Consider the following 16,638-nt stretch of genomic DNA (forward strand, 5'->3'; position numbering starts at 1 on the left):
ATGAATACTGATTAAGAAAGGATTCTGCATCCAGGCAGTGTTCAGATACAAACTCTCCTCACATAAGGACTTTGCTTGCCTACTGTACTCAAACAACTATATTGCTTTTAGGAAAAAGCAGAGATTTCCTATGCTGTCTGAGCTTTTCATGCTATCTGATCACTGAAACATGTAATAATGGCAGTATTTTTGAATCTTGAATGCATGAGAAATCCTAAAATCATTATATTAATTACAAGAATTACAGAACAACCAATTATGCTAAATAGCATTATATTTTGTCTGGAAATATTACAGTGCAAACTTTCGGATGGTAGATTTACTATAGTAGTACTACAGATTTTACCTTTTATCTCCTCAAAAGATGATTTTCATTGCTGATGCAAAACACACACCACAGACTTTTACTTTACAATGCTGTGATAAATCAAGCTAAAAGCCTTTTACAACTAGGCCCAAACAAGATAATAATAATAATATAAATATTATTTTCTTAATAAAAATATTATTTTATCCTTAAAAGTTTTGCTGCACTCTGAAATTACCTGGGACATGACGCAAACATACAGCAATGAACAAAAGTAGAAAAAAAATCATATAAATTTTGCAGCTTGTTCATTTGTGAACAACAAGAACAGTTGCATATCCCAAGGTAATAATATTCATGTATTTATCCAGCTCATGTTTATGAAGCACTTCAGAGATGAAAGATCCTCAAAGTGCACAGCATTTGCTATAATGAAAGAAAATAGAGACGCAATTATAAAATAACACATTGCTGATTTCTTTTATCATGATAAAATAAAAATAATTACTGATTTATCATCAATATATCACTATTTTTTCAAGCACAATAACTAGGATTGAAAGCTTTTGAAACTATTAATATGGAGATAATTACTGAAGAATGAAAAACTGGTGATGCTAGATGTGCAATTTACAGAATACTGTTAGATGTGAATAGAGAATAAAATAATATTTTCTTTTGTGTGGTTACAAAACGGGGCAATTCACAGTATCTCAAGGATCACTCCTTACAGAGCACAGAAATTAATAACAACAACATACACAAATGGTTTGAACAATGAGAATACCTGCCTGAACACACCTTAAGAATCTACTTCTGATGTCCTATGCATGCGATGGTGTGATAGACACTGGCTCAGTCCTGGCCCCACTTAATGGCAACACCTTGAAAAACTTTGCATTGCACAGGACTGGACACAAGAATGGTGCAGTAATATGATGAAGAAGAGCAAGGATGGCATGTATCTGACTGAAGTAAAAGCATTTCTGTTTACAGACAATGACACCACCTGGTCAGATACCACATTTTGGCTTGAACAGAAATGAATGTAATTCAAATGGCAAAAGTTTTTATAAAATCTTCATGGATGACACTGTTTGTACTAGGTTTCTGTCAGAAATGAGTCATTTAGGTTCTCACATAAGCCAGCACTTCAGCAAATAAAAATAAAAATAAAAAAGGTAAATAAACACACAAAATGTTTTCATCCTTCTCTCCAAATGATTTATTGTTGCCAGAGCTCTAATCTAATTTTAGGTGAGCTCATCTCTTTTTCTGCCCTGGAGCCATTTTAACTCAATATAGCTCTCCTTCCAGAGCCATGAGAGAGTAAAGGCTCCCCCAGCCACCACAGATGCTGTGCTGACATTTTACTTTAGCTGTTCACTGTAAAAGTCATCAATATCGCTTCACTCCTGAAGAGACCTTTTCTAGCAAAAATGAAAACAAATTGCTGGCATTAGATCAAACTTTGACCTCTGTGTTCCAAGTGGGGAAAGTAAGATCTGAACTCCTTGCTGTAGCTTTGAAAGCTTCCAAAAGCTCCTCCAAGCAGGTAAACTTTTTTTAGTTTAGTAAAATATTTTCTGAGCTGCCAGGCTAAGGCTGCTTCCTTGCTTGTGCTGCCACATGATCCAGCCAGCAGGTACAGACAGCCAGATGAGGGTCCCATGGGTCTGGCTGCACTGTAGCTGTCCTCTCTTCAAAGCAGCAGCAAGTGATGTGAGGTCTTTGGGGAAACCATTTCAGAAATCATCTTTTCATCTGCCTCCTTTCCATCTGTTCACCCTTCTCATCTTCAGTATTCCTGTCCTGCACTCTACTTCACTGGCAGTATTGTCTTTCATATCTTCTTTTTCCTGCCCCTCGTTATCCATGGCTCCTCACATGCTGATCTAAAGCTAAGTCTGTGCGAAAAGAAAAATTGCATTCCAAAACACTTGCTAGTCAAATATAAGTTTCTATGAAGATTTCAAGGAATTTTTTATGTGATTACTCTGCCAGGTTTCCTCAAATAACCCTCAGAATATTGTTTTGAGTTCATCTCATTTCTATCACATTTGATGGAGAGACAAAAACTTCAAAGATATGATGTTTCTTGCAGGTTTATAAAAATCAATATCCTGAAAGAAGAGACACAACACAGCTCACTTGCCCTACTGTCAAAAGGCTGAAGCAGCAGCCAGAAGCTTTTTGCTGTTTAGGTACCACAGTCAATCTGCTCTGGTGGTGCAACATCCTCTCCTGCCCAGCAAGCAGCTCCTGGGCATCAAAGAGGAGCCAAGAGATGAGGATTTTGCAGGTCAGAGGAGGTACACAAGGAACAAAATGAAAGTGTGTGGGGAAGCTGATGGTAAGAAAAGCAGATGCAATGATAGGCAAGAAACCATCTGAAACTGTCATTGAATCATTTTGGGTTCTGGTGTCTCAGTGCTCACAGTGAACCTTCTGCAAGAAATACGTAGCATATGCTTTCCTATACTTTAACTTCTCTTATTATTTATTATGTGACATATTGGAAAGCTATTTATTTTCCAAATTCCAAGGGTTGCAATAGAACATAAATCTGAATGATCCTTACACCATCTGTAGGAAACTGCACGCTGCATCCTGTCACATATATCACGTGCTTGGACAATGCCTACAGGAAAGGATGTACCTGAGGCCAAAGGAATGAACCAGCTTGCAGAATTGTTCTCAGCCAAGTATCAAGATCTGAGAATAGCTAAATGCTTAAAATCATCACCACAGCAGGGAGTCTAAACAGTAGTCACAATGTTTTCATTTTTAAACATGAGATAAAAATAATGCTTCCAACTGAGTAGGCAGCTGAAAGAGCGAATTGCAGGGAAAGACTGATGCGCTAGAGATTTTACACAAACTCCTTGACTCATGTTTTCCAAACATATAAGGAAAATGATGCAGTAAACACTGAAACAAAATTAGCATTTGCATCTCTGCATTGTCTGTACTCAAACATAACAGCTCCTGTGCTACAATATATCTTTAAAACTACAATTTCCTCAAGATCAAACAGCTGTATCTTCTTCAGAACATCACACACATGCATCAGACCATCTCCTGTGGACTTCATTTACCATAATCTCCACTGTGCTATGGATGTAGCATTAAACTGATAAATATGGTTTTATAACAGCACAGTAGATAGAGATAATGTCATCTAAGATGATTTGCACTTAGGTTCAAAGACCCACTATATAGAGATAATAAATATCATACCAGACTGTCAGGCAGGAGCAGCTACAAGAGACAGATGACCTTTGTGCAATACTTCACCCTATTCTCTCTCAGGAATGTATAACACGAAGGTATGAAAGCAGACATAGTCAGTCACTGCTGACACCAACCAAAATGTCACCAATTTTATTAGAACACAGAACAGCATAAAAAAAAAAAGTAATCAATTGCTTAGTTAGAGCTGTGTTTGCTGTGTCTTTGTCTCCCTGAGTGCCTGAGAGAGTGGAACAAAATTGCCAGCAGTCACAGTATGGAGACAGCTGACAGGCTGGATGACCCCATAAGTCTTGTTCACATCTCATGTCTGGGCTCTTGACTTGCATCTTAAATGACTTTCATATCAATGCCTTTGCATGGATTCTGCTTTGCCATTCAAGAAGGGTTTCGGCCAAACTGAGATAAAATTTGTTTTGCCCCTCTGTAATCACAAGCCCTACTGGGAAACAACCTCCTTCCTGCCACCTCCCTCACCGCACACTTGGAGTTACTGTTTGAGACACCCTGCGAGAGGAGGTATGTGCTAAAGGGGCAGTCAATGACTTTAAAAAAAACAGTCACAATTCCTGCTCTCCTCCAATACACGTTAGCCCAGATGTCCCCATGGTTCTCTTACTCTGGAGTCACTCGGAGTGCCGTGACACAGCAGGAAAAGAGACCGGTTCACTGTGAGACCTGCTACTCACTCTCTTACAGTGTAACGGCCCCCCTTCCAGCCGCACATTGCTGCAGAGAGACGGTCCCCGTGAGCACCAACCACATGGACAACCTTCTGCTCCTCAGGCTCAGGAACAGCAGAAGGTGGTGGAGCACAACCTTCACCTTTCTGCATCACTGTAGACCTGCCCACTATGTAGAGTCATCCAAACATTTGAAGAGTTTCCAAGATGAAGGGCTACCACAAGGGTTGATGTGAACATGCAATGTGACTACTCACACCAGTTCCCTCTAACTCTCTCTGCCCTGCTGCAGGGAGTACAAAGAGAGAACATGGCTCTGCATGCAGGACAGCAAGGGTGGAGAATGCAGCCTCTGCTCTTCTATTGCTTGGGATGTCAAAGCAAAACATTTCTTAATTTGCAATTTTCATTGTGTTTTCAAGCAGAACAGCAATCAGCTTCCTTCTCCACTGTTCAATTAAAGTACAACCAATACATCTTCCCAGCAAAGGTACTGTGAGCAGCCGAAGAAATGAGTAGCAGATGTACATACCTGCTTGCTGTGCAGTCTGTGGGATCTGTTGACTCCGCTGTGCATTGTACTGTACTGAGGCAATGGGTCTGTACTGCTGAGTTGTTGAGGTAGGGTACTGACCAGATGGGTAATAATACACTGGCATCTGCAAAGAAAGAGAACAGCAGCTAACTGTAAACTCTAAAGATCAAAGATTCATAAAATAGAACAAAACTGGATGAGGAGCAAGAGTTCAAGTCAAGCATATTAGTGGTAGCATGAATCAAGAGAAGCTGTTTGCATTGTGTCTCATCATCAAGAATTGCTGTTGCTTTCAGCTTTGCTAGGTAAAGAGCTTTCAGTGCCCACATTTCTTTTCATACACAGGAAAAAAAAAGAATTTTAATTGAAAGAGGTAAACCCAGACAGGGTTCATAAAAAGCTACATGTATATACCAAATGAAAAATAACACAGTAAAATACCAAAAACTGCAGAAAAATGGATGTAAACCCCACCTTTCATATCAATATTACATATACAGACAGCAAGTGGGACCGTTAAATGAATCCTGGAGAAAATGGTCCACTGAAAGCAAAGAATGGCCTAGAATAAAAGTATTTAGAAGCAAGATAGCAAGATGGAGTGTGTGTACCCTTAACACTTGTGAGAAACAATGAAATTCACACTTCAGTTTAACATGAACATTTCCCTCTAAAGTCTCTCTTGGTGTGGAAACAGTTACAGTTCAAAACACAAACAGCTGTTTTCACACAAGAGCTGAGGACAGGCAGTAAGTCAGCAAGTTCTGCTAAACGGGCTTCTTTTTTCTATTATTATTGAGATTAAAGCGACATGTACTATATCATCTTATCACACATTAGAGCTAAATATTTTTCCTATACATGCTATATCACTGTTACTGAGACATCTGAGCTAAACAGTTTTCAACTGACTCTTCACAAATTCAAAGCACTGAAAATTTTTTCATTTTTGGCTGCCATGCATGCTCTGGAGTTTGGCAGTGTATGGTATGAACAGACTGCAGAGGGACACAGGCTCATGAGAACAGTGCTTCTCTCACCATTTCAGCATTTCTTAATAATTCAGACAAATTTTTTCTCACTTTGTGCGTAGCATTTCTCCTACTCAGACACATGCACAGAATCATAACAAACACTTTCATTTTTTCATACAAAACCAAGAAATATTTTTGCCACTTTTATTTGCATGGAAGAAATATTCCTGGACCAGCTCATTCAACTTGAGCGCTCATGAAGTGTTAGCAGAGTAAAGGTACCTACATCCTTTTGCATACTGCTAGGACATAATAAGAGAGATCAAAATCATTCTTTAAACAACATAGCAGTGTAAATTGTGGATCAGGCAAGTTTAGTGTGATAAACTCATACTGTGGACAGCTGATTGTTCTCAGCAACACTCTAATAACAGCAGACTTGAAAGAAATGAGAAGACTCACTCTAAGTCAAGTCAATGCAAATAGTTAATCCTGCCTTGGAGCAGGGGCACAGAATAGACATCCTTTCAAATAGTCTTTATTTTCCATTACCATATTCTACAAACTAAAGAATATTAAACCCCCATTGAAATACGCTCACTTTTCCTGCCAGCAGCCTAATCTCACTTAAAGGATTTAAATTTATGTGATTTACCCTCAGCTTCCTCATTCTCCTTGTGCAGACAAGCCCCCAGATATTTGAAAATACACAAGCATTTGAGAACAATGGGAATTATCTCTTGGGGAATGATTCTGTAGGCAATAACTTTAAAATATAACCTGAAGAATGTAGGTTTTGAAATTAGGTTTACAGTTGAACATTCTGAGGGCAAAAACAAATATGTACACTGAAGCGCACACATATTTATTTCTATCACACAGATAACACCTCAGAGTTAGTCAAAGGGTTTTCTCCCTTTCTCTGATTTTCTCAATTCAGTAGAATACATTTGTTATATAACCCACTTAGAAGCTTATTAGACTGCAATCTATCAGCATGAAAAATGTTAGTAGTAGAAGGATAAAAAAATTATTTCACTTATAAAGATTAATGGATGAATTTGCCAGTAACCATCCACACATGACTTGCAAAGAAGAGCTCTGAGTTTCGATAGGTTTTGTTGTGGGGGTGGGTTTTTTTTTGATTTTTGAGTTTTTATTGTTGTTTGTGAGGGGGTTTTTGTTTTAAGAGCTCAGACATTAAAAGAAGGGGTTGGTGTAAAATATAAACATGGTCTAAAATAGGTCTTTTGTGCTTTTGAGGGGCTTGGAACGATCCATTTTCATTTATCTTGAGTATATCTCTGTCAGTAGTTGAAAAATGCTATTTATCCTTTCTGATTCTACTTTAGTGACCAGTGGAATTAGAGGGATCAGTGATAACAAGTATCACTTACATCATCTGCTCTGGTCCTCCTGAATTTTTCAGTTTCTCATTACATCAGTGTTACTAACACCTTCACTTATATGCTCTTCAACCAAAAAAATTACATTTGGCAGTCTAACAACATGCCAAATTATATCTGAATTCCTTTCCCACGTGAAATGCACAGTCTAACCCTGGAGCTTTTGCTTGCAAAACATATTTCATTTACAAAACTAGGAAATTTCCATGGCACTAACAAACATACCAACACAGCTATATGGTTATCCTAAAAATAAAATGAAATTACAAAAAAAAAAAGTGCTTCTAAGACCATAACCTAAGTAAATGCTACCTTCTCTAGTTGAAAAGCATAGATTCTTGATCTTAATGCTTGACACTGTGAAAAATCCCTCCTTTTTAATAATTAGCATGAGAAGAGTTGCATATCCAATATCTTGGTTATTCTTATTTTGAAGGTGAATACCTTCCTTGCTTGTAGGCTGATTGTTCTACTGCATTCTACTTTTCCCCCCCTATTCAGCACTTCATTCAACTTAAATTTTAACAGGACCGGGCATGTCATTTCAGAGACACTCATAAAATGGCACAGACATTACTTGTCCCTGCTTCTAAAGTGCTTTGTCTAGAGATGACATGCACTGGCAATACAGCATTGGCTTTCCTGTTGTGTCCACATACAGTCTGAAACCTATTATGAGGCTGTATGTCTCTTGGGCTGCTCTTAAGCAGCACCCCTGAAATTCACTGGTATGTTTTTTTATTTTTTCATGGTTGATCAAGAGTCCACACATCCTTCAGGATAATTCTAACTTTCATAAACTACCTCCCTACCCGCTTACATCTTGATTCAGCCATCAGACAGGTATTATACCTCCTCTTAACCTGGCTGATATCCAATAAGGTTTGGATTAACACCTTCATCCAGATGATTAATGATGATTACACTACTGCTAATGCAACAGCTACAGTCGCATAAATGGGAGTGAAGAAGGCAAGAGAAATCACAGTGATGTATGGACAGATGGAGGTACCAATTCTTCCCAATTACTAACTGACCAGGATCAATCATTCTTCAAGGGTTTTTCTCTTCCTCCCACTCCTACCATTCCACAATAATTACAATAACAGTAACAAAAATAATGGCTTCTTTATGACAACTGTAGGATGCCCTCCAATATAATTTTCTGAGATCATGAAAAGCCTGCTCATTTGCAGTGACTCCCCCACTTTCTTGATAAAAAGTTTCCTAGAGGAGACATGCTATGCATATTTTGTCTTATGGTAGCTATGGACTCTCAAGGAGGTGGCTTCTGCAAAGAGGTAGTTAAAATTAATGATGACATAAAATTAATTCAGCTGAAAAGTCCCTCAGCTTGTGTATTATTTCTCCAGGCCTCTCCACAAATTCGTGCCATCTCACTTTTGGCCATCACTTTGCCAGTATGTCTTCCAGAGAGAATGATACAGAGGTGAAAATTACTTTTAAGCAAGGATATCCTGTCCCACTGGCATAATACTTGCATTTTTCCCATTTCTTCTTTTGCAGAGGCAAAGGCAAGGACCACTGTAGGAATACTGCAGAATGGAATGAGGGCCACTGTTAAAGTGTCTGGGCCCATAAATACTAAAAAACAACCATCAGAAGGAGAAGGAAATTAAAAACAGAGGAAGTAAAGATATATGCTCAATATTTGTGATATAAAGCAAACAGCCATTTGCTGCTAAAAGTCCCCTTCAGCATTTTGGGTTGTTTTTTTTTTCCAATTGGCTGACCAAAGATAGATCCTTATTTTCAGGTTACTAAATCATGACTGTTGCCCAGCTAGGGAACAGCTGTGATGAAAGAAGCAGCAAAAGGGGTCCTCTCACCACTTCTTAGGCATATCAGTTCAAACCCAGTCTGCTTTTGCTTTGATAAAGGAAGGGGGAGAAAGAACCTCAGAGAGTAGCTGTAGAGCCACATTTAACTGACCTTTAAAGGAAAAGATAATAATTTAAATGCAGTAGCACTGGGTTTGTTGGTTTGGAGAGCATTTCCTTCTCCTCCTTTCAGCTCCCCAAGAAAATGATCATCCTCCACGCAAGTTTTCACTGCTGTTTTCCAACAGCATACAGGGCATCACAGACAGCCTTATCAGCAATGCATTTACAGGAACTAATTAGCCATTAGAGTCAGGCCTCTTTTTCACTGGGATAAATTCAATAGCAACATTTAAGATATAAAAGTGCTTTTACATTGATTGCATTGCATTGATTAATGCATCACATAATGTTTTGCTTCCATTACCATCTTTATTGCTCTTCTTTTCTTTTTTTTTTTTAAAGCCTGCCCCAGACCACCTGCTTTGGAGTCTGAGAGCAGCCTCTACTATTGCATTTAAGCCCCAAAGAGTAACAGCAGCTGATTCAGACTGACAATGGCCACTCCCACAGTGAAACTGTGCCATGGCAGGACAAGGAGTTGGGGTCTACCTGCTCTGCACAGAGAACTGAGCTCTCAGGGCCGAAGAACTATTTCCCAAAGACTCATTCATCTTTTTATAGGAGGGATCCCAATTTTTCAATACACATGTTACAAGTAGCATCCAAACCACTGTGCCACATTTTAGGACTGAAGCAAATAGATTAAAATTTGAAATGTTGATCAGAATTTCCCATCTGCACATGTGGATGCAGACAGTGGCTGCCCTCTTCTCCCTCCCAGCAGGCCAAGGCCACTGTGCTTTCATAGGGCAGGGGCACAGGCAGCAGGGACTTAACACTGCTGTACCCTTTTCCACAAGTATCTGACAAGGACTGTTTGGAAAAGCAGCAAGCTGGAGATGACTGGTGTGCACTGATGCAAAGGAAGCAGACTGCGCTGAATCTCTCACCTTTCTTCACCCTCCAAGGACAAATCATTCCCCAGTGAAAAAACAAGTTGTTACAAAGATATTCTTCTTGTTCTCAGTAACTTTCCACTTTGTTACAATGTAGGAGGAAAGCACCCATAAGTACCACGTTTGGAGTATGGACAGAGACACAGTGGCCATTAGACACACCAGTACTGTACCAGTCCTACAGCATGAAAAGGCACCTCCTCATCACTTGTCCTCTGGAGAAGTTAATCTCCCTCTCAGCAGCACCAGAACAAGAAGTAATGAAGGAAAACAGCTTCAAGAAGTAACACTACACCATACCGTATATTAAGAAATTAAGAAAAAACACTAGATTTGGCAAACTGTGAATTAGTTTTTCTAGCAATATTTTCAATTATTTTCAAAATCACATTATATTGAGCTTCAGATCCTTGAAACATGTTTTTGACAAGCCTTCTCTCAAAAAACACAGCTACTTATTTTCTAACCACGAAAACTATGTACATCAGAGTCCTCTACAGGATGTCAGCATCCAGTAGTCCTCAGATTTATTTTATTGATAATTAGTGATCTAGTTAACTAGATCTTTAACTCACTTAAGATATTGTAACAATAAAAAATCTTAATTCCTGTGGCAATACAGAATTCCATTAATAAACATAATTGGAGATTTTCAGTAAGCAGCACTAAACAAACACCCCCCCCCCCCTCCAAACTTGTAGTGTTTACAATACATTTACATTAAAATAAATGGTATGGTTTTTGCTTTATTTTTATATATTTTCCTCCAAAGAAAATGAAAACAGGAGAAATACCATTAATACCATTTAAAGTAGACTTTAAATGAAGTTATCTATAATTGGATAAAGAAATTTTTCTTTTTAATGTGTATGCCTTGAAAATTGGCCAGAAAGTCATCTGTGCATTTTACTTCTTGACAGTAATCACTTTCAATATTCTGTAAAGGTACCCAGGAGACAAGCAGAGATGTTTGGTAGTGAACAGTAAAACATAATCAGTCTTCAGGAAGACAGTTAAAATTACTGATCTGTGACATCTCACATGTTCAAGTCAATTAAATATGATTAATGACTACTTGGGCTGATGTGCATGTTGCTCTTTTGGTATATATACAGAGAAAAAGGACTATGGATATTTACTCATCCTCCTCCTTCATATTCATGTGCAGATGTGTCCTCAAGTACAAACATATGTTTCAGAAAATGTTTTGAGGATAGGGAAGGAACTGATGAAATCCAGGAAATTATAGAGGCTTTGCAAGTTTTCTGCTGCCTAAAAATCTACTAAGCTTTTATTAGGGAAAAAAAAATCTAGAATTTTTACATTCCCTTTTCGATGTTATAATGAGCACCATGCCCAAGCAGCAGGGAAGTTGGTGCCTACCTGAGCAGGTGGCGGTGGTTGCTGCACAAAGCCCTGGGGTGGCGGCGGCTGCAGCACTTGCTGGGACACTGGTGGACCTGAACCCGTGAAGCCTCCTGGGGGAAGCTGTTGGCTTGGAGAAGCCATGATGTAACTTGTCTGCTGGGCAGGCTGCTGCAACAGAGGCGATGGGTACACAGGACCAGAGGGCGACTCGGGGTTGTCTCCTGATGACTGGCGACTTAAGCTCATCTGGTTAAACTGTGCGGTCATGTCATCTCGCTGCAGGGCAAAAGGCAGGAGAAAATGATGGAGACATGATGGCTGCAGTGGACACACAAATTAGCAAATCAAAACAGGTTCAGAGCATGAGGGGGAAAAGGAATCACTCAGCTCAAATTCATGCCAAACTTTGCATGGGTTTTTACAAAAATGGAGGCAATAATAAAAAAAATTATATATATATACATACACACACACATACACACTGTATGTGCTTTGACAAAGATTTTTAGACTACGAGGTGAATGGCATTGTTTGGCACAAAAGCCCGTTTTGGCTCTTATCCTTTCCCCCACCCCCCCAACTTTTATTACAAAATAACAAGTGAACTTTACAGTGTTCAAAATAAGACATTTTAAGTATAAAGGGCATGAAAATAACATTACTAATACCTCTATCCCCAAACACAGAATTTGTCAGCCAAGCACATGCTGGTAGTTTCACCTGGGTTTCAAATTGATCCCAAGAGGAATTCAGTAGGATTTAGGTGCAGACCTTTCCCTTTTTGGACTGTTTTGGAAATCCAAGGTTGTAAACATATAGAAGACAAAAAAAAGCTAAGCCTTATGTTTCTATTTCTAGGTTTTTTATTCTCCATTGGAAAGAAATAAGTACTTTATTTGACTGGAGAGGGGGAAAAAAGAAACCTGTGGCAGGATGAATGTACCAAATAAAGTCAATGCACCTAAGTTTGGTTACATGCTGGTAATAATACAGGCATTTTGAACAGTACCTGTTCAGTCTTGCAGAAAGATTCATACTACTAAATGCTCTCAAGTTTATTCTATGAAGGTCAAAGATTTACAAATGTGGTTCTGAGCCTCTTCGTTTGTGCCCATATTATAAAACTTTTAAATACTCAACATAAAACTCTATTGTGTGCTAATGTGCAGATTACAGACAGAAAATAAGCACTACAAAACTGCTTTTTTCTTAGAAAATTCATACTGTTTTTTAAAAGGAGCCTCTTCAGTATTGCTTGCAGCCTTATATCGCTTGTGGAAAGCACTGCCAGGGACTGCAGAGACTCACCCTCCCAACTCTGAGAGCAGATGCCATGGATCAGTGTTTTAAACACTCCTGACAGATCATCAGGTGGGATATGGAAGCAATGCTATTAACTTTACCATCACACTCCATTCTTTAGGCAAGTTGTCTGTCTGAAGTTGTTCCTTTAAAAACTTGGGTTATTTGTTATCTGAATGTAAAGAATTGCAAACAGATTCTACAAGAAACTTTATTGAGCCAGGAATGCCTCTGGATTTGCACAATGAAGAACAAGAGCTTCAAAACTCTATAATTTATACAGTGCTTGTATAATGTAATGTACATTGAAGACATTAATTCAGGTGAAGTTGCACTATTAAATCAGCCAATAAAAATATCAGCCTCTTTATGACTATCACCTTATTACTATCAATAGAACAACCTGATATTCCTGCAACACACTTTTCAAGAGAATTAGCACCGAGATCTACGTTTGTTCAGCACAGAATACTTTTCATTGTCCTTTAAATATTACCACTCATCTACCAGGCATAAATAAAATCATTTTATCTGCAAGAATTCACTCAGTTTTGTTTCCATCTCTTACTAGAACTACATGACATCTCTACCTCGTGAAAAAAATAAAATCAGTCATAAACACAATTACTAAAGCAAGAGAGAAAAACAACAGAAAAAAAAAATCTTGTAGTGCCTCTTAAAATGTCAGCTTCATTTTAGAACACTACAATCTTGGCCCTGTAAGCACCAAGCCAGAATCAGACTCCAGAAGAGCACTCTGTTTATTTTAATTATACATGTCCATTGGTGCATCGTCATAAGGTACCACACTTCTGCAGCTGGTTCACTGCCACTCTCTTTCCCAAGTGCTCTGGTATCACCAGGGAATAAATCCAGGCAGTGGATTTAGTATAGAGATAAAATAATATAAAATAAAAAATTATGATTTCTAGAGGTCTCTTCTACAGTCTTTGTGGACATAAAGGAGGGATAACCCAAACCTCAGCTACTCAAGTTGGGAATTTTAGGTCTCATGACATTAAACAAGACATAAGTGCTCATTACAGGCACAACAAAATACTTTTCTGAAGGCTCTGCTAACCACGCTCCTAACAACATCCTTCAGATTAGCTAACCAGAATCAGTGGCAATGTTCTTAAAAAATACTTGTCAGTATCAAAAGCATTAAGGCAAACAGGTATTTAGACCAAGTTCTCATGTGGGACACTTGCTGCAGTGCTCCTCAGACCCCCAGCTTCAAGAAAAGAAAAAAAAGAAATCTTTAGTACCACAGAAAACTGCTGCGTTGGAGAGACTGGCAGGAGATGCTGGGGAGGATAAGAAACTGTTGGATACTGGACTGACTGAGAAGATGGCTGCATTGTCTGAACAGGCTGAAAAATAAACACAGTGAAAGACAATAAATTCAACCATTTAGAGAGCGAGAGACACCACCACCTTTGTTACTGAGAACAGAGGTATCAAACAGAGCTTTGGAAATACAGGTGACTCATCACCAGCACAAGTACAACAGGTCAGGTACTGTGATTTCAGTCTTCATTTTAGCCTTATATCAAACAACTGATGGCTATTGGATTAAATAAAGCCAAGCTATATCTTCTTATTACTAATGTGAGGTAAAGCCAAATTATGATTCTACATTTAATTAATGGAAGAGCAGCACAGTGAAAGTGTACATTCTAATTTTGCTGTTAGTGACTGGTTTAACTCTGAGTGCATCACTGGCAAAGAAATAAAGATTTGTAAAGCTGCTTTGGCAGAATGCATGAGTTTTAAAAAACCTGAAGAACAGGTTGTGAATTACCAACACACAGGCCATCAGCTTGGAGCAGATGTTTATCTAAGTGAAAAAACAATTTTCCACAGCACTATTGTCTTGGAATAGATTTAGTATTCCTTTCATTTTAACCTCATATATCTTCTTACACAGGTTTTGGTATTACCTCTGTCTTCTAAAAATGTGAAGACAAGAGCAAGAAATGAGAGACATAACCACAAAAGTTCAAACCCCCTAAAACCAAAGCAACTTCACTGAATTTAAACACTGTATTTCTGGGTAACCTGGGATGAAATTGTGCCAAATTATAAAGCCACACAAGAACTACAGTAGATCTTGGCTGCTCTGTGACTAAACAGGATATAGAATTCTTGCTTGAGTGGTTCCCTCCGTCTGCTCTGGTCTGGGAGAGCAGGCATGCAATCCACAAAATTAAGTGGAAACAGATCCAAACCCTGCTGCCTATGCTCAGCCACACCTGGCCACATGCCACATACAGCTCAGGGACCAGAGCCATGGCTCTGTGCTCAAACCACTCTGCTCTTCCCCTCTCCTGCTGTAGCTCCAGAATTTCTAGCTCAGAGCAGGGTCAAGGCCAGAACACTGGGTACAGGCAGAAAACCACCACGCTGGGGCAGAGGTGCTTGAAGAGCAAAATACCCGTAGATTGGGCCCAATACAGCCAGACATGAAACAGTTTGTAGAGTCCTTTGTTGTACTTGATTCTTTCACTCAAACACACTTTTGTCAAACGGGACAGAGAAAGGTCACTGTCTCTTTGGAGAGAAGTACAGTTTGAGAATGAATGCTTCAGCTTATACTTATGGGTGAATTTGGCAAAATAATTTTCTGTAAACATACACTAGCTCACTTAACAGTAGTTTTGAAAATAAATCATCCCTTGGATAGAACTTAAAAAGTAATCTTTCCTCTCCATCTGTTTCATCCATGCTGAAAAGAACATCCTGATATATTTGCCCAGCTGCATTCCTTCTCCTACCTTAGGTCATTCTTCACACCCCTGAGAGCTCTGTGTTTCTGATGACCACCAGACGTACCTGTGTGACAAGGTGACTTGCCATTTGCTGCTGTGGCTGTTGAACCTGCTGAGGCTGCTGGGATGAAGGCTGCTGCTGAGACTGTCCCACCATCTGGCTCCTCATCGTCGTCTGCTGGCCACTGGGAGGATTGTATATTGCCGGTGTCCCATCAGGATTTACAAATGGTTGACCTGAAACAAAACACCTTGCATTTGCTGAACACTTTTAAGATGATATGTTTTCTGTATGAAAGCATACAATCTTGCTTTCACTGATTGTTCTTCAGTGCTACAACAGTAAAGTGTTCATCACATTCAATGCTTCATTGCAGTAATTACAGTATCACACATCTTTTTTCTTTAAGCTAAACAGACAGATATTTGTTTTGCAAGGATGATTTTCCAAGGAATAGGTGGTAAGTTACCATGGCTATGAGATGATTCAGATGCTCTTGTCAGTTGAAGTCATTCAATGATGAATCAATTAACATTAAAATTGAACTTCAGAACCAAAACAGAAGGTAGGGAATATTAACTTGCATTTTGCTCTGAAACAATAGCAGTCAAATGTACACAACTACTTCTGACACTATGGTTCCTAGGAAATGAAAAAAAAACAACAACCTCCACTTGTTACTAATTTATTTACACACTCTATTAACACAGTGCTGTACTTTTGAGACCTGTGCCCTGTGTAATTAGAGGAGCTGGCACTGCAATTTTCAAGGAAGCAACACTTTGGACATATTTAAAAATCTCTTATATACAAGAAAAAAATCTGTTCAAAGCTCTACAAAGATCTTGAATTCATTTTGCTTCAGATACTTGAGGTGGGGAAAATAATCTTTCAAACCAAATGTTTGTTTTAAATAACAAAAATGTTTACCCAACTAAAAAAGAAATAGTATTTCTCTGTAGGAAAAATATTTTCCATGACCTCAGTTCTCTTTTCACTTCTGTCATAAATCTGTAAATCAAAGGAATTAAAAATGTTTCCATGAGAAAAATTTCAGCAATGATGCCATAACCTTTGATATAGGTAACTAAAGTATGAATATCTGAGACAAAAAGTGAGATCTGGAGGAGTTTGGTGACTTAGAGCAGCAGTGAAACAATGAACTTCTGTTTCAGCTTC

The 16,638-nt window shown here is 38.7% G+C and overlaps 1 protein-coding gene across 18 annotated transcripts in view; it reads right to left on the reverse strand.

The window, feature by feature from the left end:
* The window catches only part of ARPP21 (cAMP regulated phosphoprotein 21), a 138,315-nt gene that overhangs the window by 33,916 nt on the left and 87,761 nt on the right, over positions 1–16,638 (reverse strand). For all 18 annotated transcript variants that reach the window (XM_071561449.1, XM_071561460.1, XM_071561448.1 and 15 more), the window contains 4 exons: positions 15,523–15,695; positions 13,956–14,060; positions 11,401–11,661; positions 4,775–4,901 (listed from right to left, as the gene is read on the reverse strand). In XM_071561449.1, the coding sequence (XP_071417550.1) occupies positions 4,775–4,901; positions 11,401–11,661; positions 13,956–14,060; positions 15,523–15,695 (666 nt within the window). The remainder of the gene's footprint in view (positions 1–4,774; positions 4,902–11,400; positions 11,662–13,955; positions 14,061–15,522; positions 15,696–16,638) is intronic.

The sequence above is a fragment of the Pithys albifrons genome, chromosome 7 (assembly GCF_047495875.1).
Source record: "Pithys albifrons albifrons isolate INPA30051 chromosome 7, PitAlb_v1, whole genome shotgun sequence".
Taxonomy (NCBI): Eukaryota; Metazoa; Chordata; class Aves; order Passeriformes; family Thamnophilidae; genus Pithys; species Pithys albifrons.